This window comes from Hyla sarda, chromosome 2 (assembly GCF_029499605.1).
Source record: "Hyla sarda isolate aHylSar1 chromosome 2, aHylSar1.hap1, whole genome shotgun sequence".
NCBI classification, from domain to species: domain Eukaryota; kingdom Metazoa; phylum Chordata; class Amphibia; order Anura; family Hylidae; genus Hyla; species Hyla sarda.
Window position 1 is genome coordinate 9733295 of NC_079190.1, and position 15518 is coordinate 9748812.

Here is a 15518-nt window from a genome sequence, read left to right on the forward strand (position 1 = left end):
ATACTATGGGGGTGAAAGCATAGCGGATTTCTGTGACAATTCTCGCTAAACGACTCATTTTCGACAAACGCTATGATAATACTTTTTGGAATTTGACCAAGAAATAGTAGATTCTCATGCATCGATATTCGCGCTCCTTAGGGGATGCTATACACTTTCAGTTGGCTTCGGTCCAGGGCAGATTTTGCCGTTGCCGCTAGTAGCGCCTGACTATGGCCAATTCTAACTGCCGGCGTAACCTGGACTCCTTTCACAGAAAGTGAGGCCTGTAAGATCTGGATTTTGAATGGCTCTGCCTCAGCCGACATCAGGCAAAAAACCTCTTTATTTCGGGTCAATTTAATCTTAAAGGGGTACTCCGGTGAAAACCTTTTTTCTTTTAAATCAACTGGTGCCAGAAAGTTAAACATATTTGTAAAGGACTTCTATTAAAAAATCTTAATCCTTCCTGTACTTATTAGCTGCTGAATGCTACAGAGGAAATTCCTTTCTTTTTGGAACACAGATGACATCACGAGCACAGTGCTCTCTGCTGACATCTCTGTCCATTTTAGCAACCGTGCATAGCAGATGTATGCTAAGGGCAGCATGGTGGCTCAGTGGTTAGTGCTGCTGCCTTGCAGCGCTGGGGCCTTGGGTTCAAATCCCACTAAGGACAACAATAAATAAAGAGTTATTATTATTATTGTAATGACGTCAACAAAGAGCACTGTGCTCGTGATGTCATCAGAGAGAATTCCAAAAAGAAAAGAATTTCCTCTGTAGTATTCAGCAGCTAATAAGTACAGGAAGGATTAAGATTTTCTAATAGAAGTAATTTACAAATCTGTTTAACTTTCTGGCACCAGTTGATTTAAAAGAAAAAAGGTTTTCACCGGAGTACCCCTTTAAGATCCAGTATGTTCAGTATGAGTTTTGGCTGATTAACCCCTTAATGACAAAGGACATTAATGTACGTCCTGGTGAGGTGGTACTTAATGCACCAGGACGTACATTTACGTCCTAAGCATAACCGCGGGCATTGGAACAATGCCCGGATCATGCGCGGCAGGTCCCGGCTGTTGATCGCAGCACGGCAGCCGGAGGTCCCCTCACCTGCCTCCGCTGCCTTCCGGGTGTCTTCTGCTCTGATCTGCCTTCCCGCAGACCAGAGCAGAAGATCGCCGATGTCCTATACATAGCACTGAACAGTATTAGCAATCGAATGATTGCTATAAATAGTCCCCTATGGGGACCATTAAAGTGTAAAAATAAAAGTAAAAAAAGTAAAAAAACAATAAAGTAAAAAAAATTAGAAAAAATCCCTCCCCCAATAAAAACGTAAATTGTCCCATTTTCCCTATTTCACCCCCCAAAAAGTGTTAAAAAAATATTTTATATACATATTTGGTATTGCCGCGTGTGTAAATATCTGAACTATTAAAATAAAATGTTAATGATACCATACGGTGAATCCAGAAAGAAAAAGAAACACGCAAAACAGCGCACACCCATAAATATCAAAAAAGTACTCTTTATTAATACATGAATCAAAAAGACAGACAAGATTCTTAAAAACATTTAAAACAGGCCTAAAGCAGCCAAAGCACAAAACAGGGTGAGCTCCCTCAACAAAGGGATCCCCACCCAGGGCACATGCCTATTACAGTACATCAATATCGTCCCTATGTCATACAAATAAGCTACCGCATAACACTAAATTCATCACAACAGCCCATATACAACCTGTATTCTCATGTAGCAAGTAGTGGTGAAGTGACACAGGACGGTTAAATGGAGGAGTTACCAGGCAAGTGCCCCCCTAAAGACCCCACGCGTTCCGTTGCCCGTCGGCAACTTCCTCAGGGGTGTTGTGATGAATTTAGTGTTATGCGGTAGCTTATTTGTATGACATAGGGACGATATTGATGTACTGTAATAGGCATGTGCCCTGGGTGGGGATCCCTTTGTTGAGGGAGCTCACCCTGTTTTGTGCTTTGGCTGCTTTAGGCCTGTTTTAAATGTTTTTAAGAATCTTGTCTGTCTTTTTGATTCATGTATTAATAAAGAGTACTTTTTTGATATTTATGGGTGTGCGCTGTTTTGCGTGTTTCTTTTTCTTTCTGGATACTGTATTACATTGATACGTATAGCAGCACCCCTTTTCTAATTGATGTGGCTGAGCCCGCTCACATTGTAGTGACCATACGGTGAATGTCATGAATGTTTTAAAAAAAATTCCAAAATAGCTGCTTTTTTATAACATTTTATTCCAAAAATTTTTTATAAAAAATGTATTAAAAGTTTTATATAAGCAAATATGGTATCAATAAAAAATTAAAGATCACGGCAAATGAGCCCTCATACCGCCGCTTATATGGAATTAGTTATAGGTCTTCAAAATAGGGGGATCTTAAACGTACTAATTTGATTAAAAAGTTTGTGATTTTTTTTAAGCGCAACAATAATAGAAAAGTATGTTTTCATAGGTATCATTTTAATGGTATTGACCCTAAGAATAAAGAACACACGTCATTTTTACCATAAATTGTACGGCGTGAAAACAAAACCTTCCAAAATTTGCAAAATTGCGGTTTTCTTTTTAATTTCCCCACACAAATTGTATATTTTTGGTTGCGCCATACATTTTATGATATAATGAGTGATGGCATTACAACGGACAACTGGTCGCGCAAAAAACAAGCCCTCAAACTAGTCTGTGGATGAAAATATAAAAGAGTTATGATTTTTTTACGTCCTGCGCCGGCTCCCGCGATATGAAGCGGGATCGCGCCACGATCCTGCATCATATCGCGTCGGTCCCGGCGCTAATCAACGGCCGGGACCCGCGGCTAATACCACACATCGCCGATCGCGGCGATGTGCGGTATTAACCCTTTAGAAGCGGCGGTCAAAGCCTACAGCCGCTTCTAAAGTGAAACTGAAAGTGACCCGGCTGCTCAGTCGGGCTGTTCGGGACCGCCGCGGTGAAATCACGGCGTCCTGAACAGCTGACCGGACACCGGGAGGGCCCTTACCTGCCTCCTCGGTGTCCAATCGACGAATGACTGCTCCGTGCCTGAGATCCAGGCAGGAGCAGTCAAGCGCCGATAATGCTGATCACAGGCGTGTTAATACACGCCTGTGATCTGTGTAATAGATCAGTGTGTGCAGTGTTATAGGTCCCTATGGGATAACAATGATCAGTATAAGAGATCAGTGTGTGCATTGTTATAGGTCCCTATGGGATAATAATGATCAGTATAAGAGATCAGTGTGTGCAGTGTTATAGGTCCCTATGGGATAATAATGATCAGTATAAGAGATCAGTGTGTGCAGTGTTATAGGTCCCTATGGGATAATAATGATCAGTATAAGAGATCAGTGTGTGCAGTGTTATAGGTCCCTATGGGATAGTAATGATCAGTATAAGAGATCAGTGTGTGCAGTGTTATAGGTCCCTATGGGATAATAATGATCAGTATAAGAAATCAGTGTGTGCAGTGTTATAGGTCCCTATGGGATAATAATGATCAGTATAAGAGATCAGTGTGTGCAGTGTTATAGGTCCCTATGGGATAGTAATGATCAGTATAAGAGATCAGTGTGTGCAGTGTTATAGGTCCCTATGGGATAATAATGATCAGTATAAGAGATCAGTGTGTGCAGTGTTATAGGTCCCTATGGGATAACAATGATCAGTATAAGAGATCAGTGTGTGCAGTGTTATAGGTCCCTATGGGACCTATAACACTGCATAAAAAATGTAAAAAAAAAGTGTTAATAAAGGTCATTTAACCCCATCCCTAATAAAAGTTTGAATCACCCCCCTTTTCCCATAAAAAAAATAAAACAGTGTAAAAAAATAAATAAATAAACATATGTGGTATCGCCGCGTGCGTAAATGTCCGAACTATAAAAATATATAATTAATTAATCCGTATGGTCAATGGCGTACGCGCAAAAAAATTCCAAAGTCCAAAAAAGCGTATTTTGGTCACTTTTTATACCATTAAAAAAATGAATAAAAAGTGATCAAAAAGTCCGATCAAAACTAAAATCATACTGATAAAAACTTCAGATCACGGCGCAAAAAATGAGTCCTCATACCGCCCTGTACGTGGAAAAATAAAAAAGTTATAGGGGTCAGAAGATGACATTTTTAAACGTATACATTTTCCTGCATGTAGTTATGATTTTTTCCAGAAGTGCGACAAAATCAAACCTATATAAGTAGGGGATCATTTTAACCGCATGGACCTACAGAATAAAGATAAGATGTCATTTTTACCGAAATATGCACTGCGTAGAAACGGAAGCCCCAAAAGTTACAAAATGGCGTTTTTTTTTCTCGATTTTGTCGCACAATGATTTTTTTTTTCATTTCGCCGTGCATTTTTGGGTAAAATGACTAATGTCACTGCAAATTAGAATTGGCGACGCAAAAAAATAAGCCATAATATGGATTTTTAGGTGGAAAATTGAAAGGGTTATGATTTTTAAAAGGTAAGGAGGAAAAAACGAAAGTGCAAAAACGGAAAAACCCTGAGTCCATAAGGGGTTAAAAGTAATCTCAGGAAGTATTACTTTACTGAGAGAGTAGTGGATGCATGGAATAGCCTTCCTGCAGAAGTGGTCGCTGCAAATACAGTGAAGGAGTTTAAACATGTATGGGATAGGCGTAAAGCTATCCTTCATGTAAGATAGGGCCAGGGACTACATGATAGGATTCAGATTATGGGGCTAAATGTTTCATGGCGGAGTTGCCAAGTGACAAAATAAAGTTCACCTGATATGTCACCGGTCGGCCATCCGTGTGCGCTTCCTGCTAATCTTTCCCTTACACCATATTTAAATTGAAGCAAATTCAATGAGAAAATATTTTTGATTTAGCATTTTCTTAGTTTTGACAATGATCACATTACCCGGATTTCTTAAAATTTTTGTAATTACTATAATTCTGCCGTCCTCGGAGACAGCTGTCAGATCCTGAGGAGACCGTGGTTATTATTCTGTGCTGTATATTTACATGTCATGAAGCCGCTGGAGTGGAATAGCAGCTCGGCCACCCGGGACACCTGTGGATGATATATAGGAGTTGTGTTCAGGGAGTTCTCGTAGCTTATGCCCTATTCATATTAATGATTTCACCCAGAATGGACAAGACGGAGAAGATACTCAACTGAATCCCCCAGAAACAAAATGTCCGAAAACCAGGACAACATCCAAGACTTTGGTAAGTAATAATATTCCATCGTATCACCAGCCACATGTAGCAGAGCTTAACCTTTTGGATGCCTCAATCAAAGTGGATTGCGACATCCAAAAGCAAAAATTACAATTGCCACTTAGCTCAAGGGGGATGTTGGGGACCTTCAAAATTCTATCAAATGGTCCTGGTCAGTTAAGATGCCAGCCGGAGGTCCAATTGTCAGAGCACAGAGCGCTTACAACACTGATCAATGCTATGCTACTGTATGTCACAGCATTGAACATTGTTGGCAATCAAAAGACTGCAGGTAATAGTCTCCTATGTAAATAAATAACAAAAAATAAATAACAATAAATAAAAATTTGAAAAATATATTTTTTTAAAATTAAATCACCCCCCTTTTTTTTTCATTTTATAAATAATATTTCACATGAGGAGTTGTCCGAACTGTTAAAAAGTAATGTTAATGAAAATGCACGGTGAATGGCGTAAAAGTAAAAAAAAACAAAAAAACATAAAAGCCATTGCTTATTTTTATTAACTTTATATACCATAAAAAAAAAATCAATAACAACTAATTAGAAAGCCGGATCTAAACAAAAATGGTATTGATAAAAAATACAGGTCATGGCCCAAAAACATTAGCCAACATACATCCCCGTATACGGAAAAATAAAACAGTTGTGTTTTTTCTGTTTCAGAATGGATTTTGTGGTAAAATGAGGCATTCATTAAATAATACGGCGCAAAAAACAAGTCGTCATACGGCTCTGTAGGTGGAAATGTTATGGCTATTAAAAGGCGAGGAGGAAAAAATTACAAAATTACAAACAGAGTCCTTAAGGGGTTAAAGGGGTACTCTACTGCCCCAGTGTTCTGAACATTTTGTTCCGAACGCTGGGTGCGGGCTGCGGGGGTCGTGACGTCACAAAATGTTCAGAACGCTGGGGCAGTGGAGTACCCCTTTAATGCCATGGAGCAGTGGTGCTTCTTTTATTGTCCAATAGAGAAATCTCATAAAGTATTGTGACATGTCATATGGAGTTGGGAGAATGAATGAGGGTCTAGTCGCTGAATCTGGGGGTATTGCTGTTGGGGTCTAGAGGTTCCAGTCGCTCTGGTGCCAAAAGACTCCATTATTTTGGCACACTGTAGGCTTTCCTGTTAAAGTAGTTGCATCTCCCTATTAATATACTGACATTAAGTGGTTTCTCCTCTATCTCATGTCTTACAATTACTTATTGTGTGATATAATTATAGCAATAGCTCCTCCTCCTCTTCATATCCCAATAAACCAACTTCCAGCCTCCTCTGTATTGTAATACCACAAGCTATCACTGTAAGATCCATCCCACCATGTCGCAACTCATTCAATGTAACGCAGTCCCAGAACATATGATTTATGTCCACACTGTCATCCATATATTCTCTAGTATTCCCACATTCCACAAGGCCTTGCATACTCTTACTATTATCTCTACTCTAACCATTGAGTCCATTTCACATGGTACATGTAGCGCCTTGAACACTTTCCAGGCAGCATTAAGGTTCACCTGTGAGGCCATGCACCTATATCAGCCAACTTGGGTGGGGCTTGTAGTCTGCCTCCCTCCTACCATTGTATGTGTGCTTAGCCACACTGGAGGTTACTGGGAGGAGGCTGTGAGTCGGCCTAATGCTGCCATAATTGCCCACTGGCCCCTGGTTTTCCTTATCACGCACAGGTAGGTTAGCGTTAGGTAACACTTGTCCAGACGCTATTATCCGGCAAAACAAGAGATTGCGTCTTGCATCTTCTGGCCTCTTTTTTAAGGCACTGCACACTGGGAGGGAGATTTATCAAAACCTGTGCAGAGGAAGAGTGGTGCAGTTGCCCATAGCAACCAATCAGATCGCTTCTTTCATTTTCCACAGGCCTCTTTAGAGGCCTGTGGAAAATGAAAGTAGCGATCTGATTGGTTGCTATGGGCAACTGCACCACTCTTCCTCTGCACAGGTTTTGATAAATCTCCCCCTGGGTGTTTTGTATCATATATGTTTTAATAAGAATGACTAAAAGTTATCTTTTATTCTAAGTCCCTCCCCGTTCTAATCTAGACTGGTGATTAGGCTTGTTTTTCTCTTATACAGTGGTCCCTCAACATACGATGGTTATCCGTTCCAAATGGACCATCGTTTGTTGAAACCATCGTATGTTCAGGGATCCGTGCAATGTAAAGTATAGGAGGTAATACTCACGTGTCCCCACCGCTCCGGACCCGTCACCGCTGCCCTGGATGTCGCCCTCTATCGCTGTCGCTGCGTCCACGGGGTGTCCCCGTCGCTCCGGAACGTCTCTGCTGCCCGGAATCCTCGCTCTCCGGCACAGCCATCACGTCGCTACGCACTCCGCTCCTATTAGATGACGGGATGGCGTGTGTGACGACGTGATGACGTTGAAGGAGAGCAGGGGACCCCGAAGAGGATGTGCCAGTGCCCGTGAGGACAGGTAAGTGATCGTCGGGGCACTCGGAGCACCGTAAACGTCTGCTCTGCCGGATAGCCGTTTATGCGATGGCCCCAACATACAAAAGCATCGTATGTTGATGCTGCCTCTGAGAGGCCATCGTATCTTGAAATGATCGTAGGTCGGGGCCATCATAGGTCGGGGGGGGGGGGGTCACTGTATATGATTTTGGTCTTCTGCTGGACCTACATATGATCAGCAGTTCCTTTCTACTCTATGCACAGGAATACAGGTAACAAGCAGGTTTTTATGGTGATCCTCGAGTGGAAAGGGAGGGGCAGAGACAGAAAGTCAATCCTATTGGACCAACCAGTACAATTAACATGTATTAAAAACACTTAATGTGAATACTAACCAAGAATGAAACCTGATCTTATAAGAAATGACACTATGAGAAAACAGTATTTAACAAGACCAAGTACCCGGCACATAGGTATGAAGGTGATATGTACTGTATAAATGTATATCAGTAATGAAGAATTAAATCTGACCTGTAATTTAAGACAATGGGTTGAGCCATCTTTAAAGTGTGAATCCAAAAGACTTCCTAATCTCTTAGCAGTCTTAAAGGGGTATTCCAGGAAAAAACTTTTTATATATATATATATATATATATATATATATATATATATATATATATATCAATTGGGTCCAGAAAGTTAAACAGATTTGTAAATTACCTCTATTAAAAAATCTTAATCCTTTCAGTACTTATGAGCTTCTGAAGTTAAGGTTGTTCTTTTCCAGTTTAGAAGAGGTTTGCTATGGGGATTTGCTTCTAAACTGGGCGTTTCCCAAGACAGGTGTCATCAGAGAGGACTTAGACAGAAAAGAACAACCTTAACTTCAGAAGCTCATAAGTACTGAAAGGTTTAAGATTTTTTAATAGAAGTAATTTACAAATCTGTTTAACTTTCTAGAGCCAGTTGATATATATATATATATATAAAAAAAAGTTTTTTCCTGGATTACCCCTTCAAGTGATCACCTCCTCACCATAGATTAAAGACCAATTCTACTACATGAAACGTAAGTGAGGCCAAATCTCCAGAGTAAACATCATGGAAGTGTCGCGAGACACCCGAGATGTTCACAACATGCAGACTTTGTGTCGCGCGTATATGTTCCTGGATTCTCTTTATTTTTAGTGTGCGTTTGGTACTACCTATATACGACAGATTACATATGTTACAATGCATTCTGTATATCACAAAGGTAGATTGACAATTAATGAGTGTATAGGAAAATACTGGAAGGATTTTTTTAATGATACTAATAAAATCTGGGACAATATACAGTGACCCCCCCCCCCCCCCCCCGACGTACGATGGCCCCGACATACGATCATTTCAACATATGATGGCCTCTCAGAGGCAGCATCAACATACAATGCTTTTGTATGTCGGGGCCATCGCATAAACGGCTATCTGGCAGCGCAGACTGCTTCATCTACCACCGGATAGCCATTTACGGTGCCCCGTGTGGTCCACTGACGATCACTTACCTGTCCTCGGGGCTCCGGTGCGTCCTCTTCGCGCTCCCCTGTATCGTCGGCGCTCTCCATCATCGTCATCACGTCGCTGTGCACGCTGTCCCGTCATCCAATAGGAGCAGTGTGCGTAGCGACGTGATGGCGACGACGGAGAGCGAGGATGCCGGGGAAGCAGAGGCCTTACCGGAGCGTCGGGGACACTCGGGGACGCGGCGACAGCGATGGGAGGCGACATCCAGGGCAGCGGTGACGAGCGGTGACGGTCCGTAGCGGCGGGGACAGGTGAGTATAACCTCCAATACCAGTGGTCTTCAACCTGCGGACCTTCAGATGTTGCAGAACTACAACTCCCAGCATGCCCGGACAGCCGTTGGCTGTCCGGGCATGCTGGGTGTTGTAGTTTTGCAACATCTGGAGGTCCGCAGGTTGTAGACCACTGTCCTATACTTTACATTGCACGGATCCCTCAACATGTGATGGTTTCAACAAACGATGGTCCATTTGGAACGGATTACCATCGTATGTTGAGGGACCACTGTACATCTTTACTGTAGATACAGTATATATATATATATATATATATATATTCACAACGTAGAAACAGCACCGGCACAGCTGCTACTATCCCTTAATGTTCTATGAGCAATACCGAAACCATGTGCTGGTAATACAGCGAGCGGTGTTGTGATGCCGTCCGTACCGACCCGGGTGTTGGTCCAAGAAGAGCAGAAAAATAAGGAGGCACTCACGTTTTTGTCGGGGTGACAGCAAACTTCTTTATTTCAGGTGCGTGAACCAGGGGGAAGGTGAGTCTGAAGAAACGCCCAGAAGGGGCGTGAAACATTTGTCACTACCTGTCTGTACTGGTCTGGCGTCCCACGCTGATGATCGCACGCCGCACCTGAAATAAAGAAGTTTTGCTGTCACCCCGACAAAAACATGAGTGCCTCCTTATTTTCCTGCTCTTCTTGGACTGTACAATATATATATATATATATATATATATATATATACTAGTAATGTTTAGGTACTGAGTTTGGTTCAGGTACTGTACATGTGGTGCCCTCTGGGAGGATAGGTGGAATGGTCAACCGCGTTTTTGCCTACGGCTGAAAACGCAGCCAACCAGAGGCTGCGGTTCCCTCCGGTCGGCTCATAGACATGCATTAAATACGGTTCCCGAATACGGCTGAGTGCGGGCGCCGCAATTAAGCACCGCCCCCCCCCTCCTCCCAACCGTATACGGGAACCGTAAGTACAAAACGTGGTGTGAAAGCACCCTTACCTCTAAGGGTGGGTTCACACCACGTTTTTGCAATACAGTTTTTTATCAGGTTTTTTATTTAAAAAAAACAAAAACGGATTCCTCAAAACCTGACTAAACTGTGTCAAAACGTGTGTACAAATTTTAACCCATATACGGTTGAAAACCATGTACTGTTTGAAAAATGATGTCCGGTTGCATCCGTTTTTTAAGATAAAAAAATATACGTTTTTAACTTTTCACTCCATTTTGAATAAAGTTTCACTTGTTTGATTGAAATTCTAAGAAAAAAAACTGTGCAAAGTCAAAAACCGCATGGTGAAAACCTGATGGAACCATACGCACATACAGTTCTGTACGGTTCCCATTGACTCCCATGTTAAAAAAAAACTGTATACAGTTTAATACAGTTTTTCACCCGGACCAAGAAACGTGGTAGGATACAGTTTTGGATACGGGTAAAAAACTTGACAAAACTGTATGAGATGCAACTGGATGGTGCGTTTGACATAAAGTTTACGATGTTAAGTCAATGCATACGGTTTTCTATACCGTTCCATACAGTTTTTAACTTGAAACCGTATACGGGAAGTGTATAACAAAAACGTGGTGTGCGTGCACCCTTAGTACGGTTGAAAAAAAGACATACGTCCATCAAGTTCAACCAGGGAATTGAAGGGTAGGGGTGTCGCGCGATATTGGGGAAGGGATGGGATTTTCTCTTTCTTCATAAGCATTAATGTTATTTTGTTCCAGGAATGTATCTAATCCTGTTTTAAAGCTGTTAATTGTTCCTGCTGTGACCAGTTCCTGAGGTAGACTGTTCCATAAGTTCACAGTCCTCACGGTAAAGAAGGCGTGTCGCCCCTTTAGACTAAACTTTTTCTTCTCCAGACGGAGGGAGTGCCCCCTCGTCCTTTGGGGGGGGTTTAACCTGGAACAGTTTTTCTCCATATTTTTTGTATGGGCCATTAATATACTTATATACATTTATCATATCCCCCCTGAAAAATTATATCCGGTTGCATCCGTTTTTTAATAAAAAAAACTTATACTTTTAGATTTTTTCACTCCATTATAAATAAAGTTTCACTTGTTTGATTGAAATTCCAAGAAAAAAAACCTGTGCAAAGTCAAAAACTGTATGGTGAAAACTGTATTGAACCGTATTTACATACAGGTCTGTACGGTTCCCATTGACTTCCATGTTAAAAAAAACCTGTATACAGGTTAATATGGTTTTTCACCCAGACCAATAACCGAGGTAGACCACGGTTTTCTGTCCAGAAAAAAAAAATTTAAAAACCGTGTGGTTTGAAAAACGTACACACCCGTATACAATATGGTGCATATGGTTTTGAATGGAAAGTCTATGGCCATGTACGGTTGCATAAGTTTTTTTTTTTGTTGTTTTTTTTTTAAAACTGTATCCAAAAACTGTATAGAAAAATTGTGGTGTGAACCCACCCTAAGAAAGCTTTGGTAGTAGTCATACTGAGTAAAAGTCTCTAGAGTGTTCCTCGCATTTGGGCAGTTGCTAGTGGTGATGTAAAGATAAAGCTGTAGAACAGGTAGGTTCACTGTGGTGCAATTAAAGACTTTACTCATTATAACCTTTCGCAAGAAAAATGCTGAAAATCTTTCATGACATGACAGCCATGTGGCATCAACTGCAGCTGGAAGCCCACATTGTGTTTGCAAAAGGGCCCTTGCTCAGCTGGTTTTTCATTTTTGACTAGTAGGTTTTTATTTTCAAAGCAGGAAACAGGACACCTGAGAAGGGATGCCCTCCCACTGTGCGCTAGAGACACTCTTGGGGGGAAAACCTCCAAAATTCTGCATGGTGCTGTGTTCACGACAAAACTCATCCAGATATGCCCCAGGTTAAAAAATGTTAGCAACTGAAACTGGACCCGCTACTCTGGTGAGAAAAGGAATGGACTAAGATTTAGACATTTGGAAAGGGATTTCTCAGTCGTACATCAATTCTATGTTTTAGTAGCTGGTAGATGGGTACCGAACACTGCTTATACATACACTGAGGGTGGTTCTGATACTGTATTATATAATTTGATGGCATATATATATATATATATATATATATATATATATAGCTTTAAAGGGGTACTCCAGCGCTAAGACATCTTATCCCCTATCCAAAGGATAGGGGATAAGATGCCTGATCGCAGGGGTCCCCCGATGATCTTACACGCAGCACCCCGTTATAATCAGTCCCTGGAGCATGTTCGCTCCAGGTCTGATTACTGCCTATCACGGGGGCCGGAGCATTGTGACGTCACGGCCCGCCCCCGTGTGACGTCACGCTTCGCCCCCTCAATGCAAGCCTATGCAGCTGTCACGCCCCCTCCCATAGGCTTGCATTGAGGGGGCAGAGCGTGACATCACACGGGGGCGGTGCCGGGACATCACAATGCCCCGGCCCCCGTGATCGCCAGTAATCGGACCCGGAGCGCTGATCGGATAATGTATTTATGAGCTAAATGTTTGTATTTAGAAAGCATTATCAAGGCTGGGAGAAAAATGTATATGTTATAGATTAACCTATTTGAATGACTTTTCTAATATACTTCTCAATAAAAGGTTGTAACTTTATGTGCTAAATTAACCCCTAAAAGTTTTGCCACTAGGGGTCGTCCTTCTGGTCCTGCCTGCAGTCCTGCTAGCAGATTGTCTCCTGCAGCACCCTGGCAGAGATAAAAGTCCGGAAATGTAGATGGGACCTCAGCTCAGCACAGTGTATAGACTGTATAGAGGGAGGTGTGTGTGTGTGTGTGTGGTCTCAGCCAATCACAGCCAATCTCACATTGAACTGCTCTGGGCTGTGTGTAGCAGACTGAGGGAGGTTCTCCACAGCAAGGCTATAAATAATGATTCACCTGCTGGGGAACACCTGTTCCCAGTCTGTGGAGCTCAGTGAGACTGAGCAGAAGATACAGAACAATATCAAGATAGACAACTAACAAATAATAAAATAAAGATGGGGGGGGGGGTGTATCATGAAGGGGAAGTGAACTGGCTCATGGCAGGTATTCTTTAAATCCCACCCCTGGTTCCATCAACTAGGGTTACCACTTGAGAGCATTCAAGCATATTCATGGTTGGACAAAGTTAAAGGCGGAAGAATTCACCTTGGTCTAATATATGAATCCTTATAATTTATCTAGGTAGGAGAGAATTGCTTTGGAATGGTTTTTACTTATGGACAATCCACCTTACTATATCTATTCTCCTTCTAGTGTGGACAGTTCCGCCTCTCATCGTCTCTCCAGACTCAGCAGTAATGAACATAACCAGTGTTGATCCATTTGTGGCCCCGCTGACCTTCCTGGACACTAAGGAATACGAGTCTCTGAAAGTCATATTTTTTATCTTAACATTCTTGTTCTTCACTTTCTTCATCTACTTCATCGTTGTCCTTCTGACTGTCTACTTCACCACTCCTCATGTCCAGGAGAACGCTCGATATGTCCTCTTCGCCCACATGCTCATCAACGATACGTTGTATCTCATCCTGGGACTTATTCTTTCTGTGGTCTATACATTTCTTATATACATTCCACTGCCTGTCTGCTATCTTATGATCACTCTTGCAGCTACAACCTTCAAGGTGACTCCCTATAACCTTGCCGTCATGTCTTTGGAGCGTTACATAGCCATTTGCTTCCCATTGAGGCATGTCGTTTTTTGTACAACTCGAAGATCTCACTTCGTCATTGCAGTCATGTGGTTTGTTGGGCTATTCCCTCACGTTGCTGATTTTATCGTCCTGATCGTCTCAGTCGAGAAAGGTTTTTTCCTCCAAGGTGTTGCATGCAGACAGGAGTCCCTCATAGTGATACCTCTGCAGTCCATCATAAGGTCCTTTTCCTCCATCGGTAGCCTGGTTCTGGTGGCTGTTGTCATTCTGTTCACCTACGTCAGAGTTATTATCATAGCTCGGAAAACGAATTCCAAGAGTTCTTATGCTTCCAAGGCTAGTAGAACCCTGATGCTCCATGCCATCCAACTACTACTATGTCTCCTGTCATTGACGTCCTCGTTCACTGAGTCGTACAATGGAGAGTATGTTGTCATTTTAATGGGCTTTAACTTCCTGCTCTTCATGTGTTTGCCACGGTTCCTCAGTCCTCTTATATATGGGATTAGAGATGAAGTGTTCAACAAATGCATTAAGAAGATATATTCCTCCCAAGCATAAGCAAATGGTTCCCCCCAGAATCAAAACTTGAATACATTGTCTGACCCTCCGGAAAACCTGCGAAATTCTGTTATAACTGCAAAGAACCCCAATTATCCACTCCCTTTACCCAACCTTGTCACGTTCATAAAGGTCCAGTAAGGTTGAGACCTAAAGAGGTATTCCAACGCAAACACCGAGGCCAGACGAACTGCCGACATATACCTCTGCCATGTGCAGCCCCGCTGTTTGTATGTTTAAATAAAGAAGTTCTCAGCATCGCTGAGGGCGACATTTCTCCTCTTTATATTTCATATTTTCGATATGTCTCCACCACAAATTAAAGGGGTACTCCACTGCCCCAGCGTCCGGAACCTTTAGTTCAGAATGCTGGGTGCGGGGTTCGTGACATCACGGCCACACCCCTCATGATGTCACACCCCCTCAATGCAAGTCTATGGGAGGGGGCGTGACGGACGTCACGCCCCCTCCCATAGACCCGCATTGAGGGGGCATGGTGTGACGTCACGACCCCTGCAGCCAGTACCCAGCATTCAGAACTAAATGTTCCGGACACTAGGGCAGTGGAGTACCCTTTAACCTCTTAAGGACCCATGACGAATGTGTACGTCCTGGGTCCCGGTCCTGCGATATAACGCGGGGTCACACGGTGAACCCGCATCATATCGCGGCGGGCCTGGCGTCATAGTGAAGCCGGGACCCGCCTCTAATAGTGCGTGGCACTGATCGCTGTGCCGCGCGCTATTAACCCTTTAGCCGCGCGCTCAAAGCTGAGCCGCGTGGCTAAAAACGAAAGTAAAATGTGCCGGTTAGCTCAGGGAGCTGTTCGGGATCGCCGCGGTATAA

The 15518-nt window shown here is 42.6% G+C and overlaps 1 protein-coding gene across 2 annotated transcripts; it reads left to right on the top strand.

Moving 5' to 3' along the window:
- The first annotated feature begins 6793 nt into the window (after positions 1–6793).
- On the top strand, positions 6794–14912 carry LOC130357577 (odorant receptor 131-2-like). Of its 2 annotated transcripts, none has more exons than XM_056560285.1 (2): positions 6794–6915; positions 13711–14912. In XM_056560285.1, exon 2 carries the CDS (start codon positions 13755–13757, stop codon positions 14670–14672), a length of 918 nt encoding a protein of 305 aa, XP_056416260.1. In that variant the 5' UTR covers positions 6794–6915; positions 13711–13754; the 3' UTR covers positions 14673–14912. The 2 variants fall into 2 exon arrangements, with proteins under 2 accessions (XP_056416260.1, XP_056416261.1); XM_056560286.1 differs by lacking the exon at positions 6794–6915 and adding an exon at positions 13546–13638.
- Positions 14913–15518: the final 606 nt, after the last annotated feature.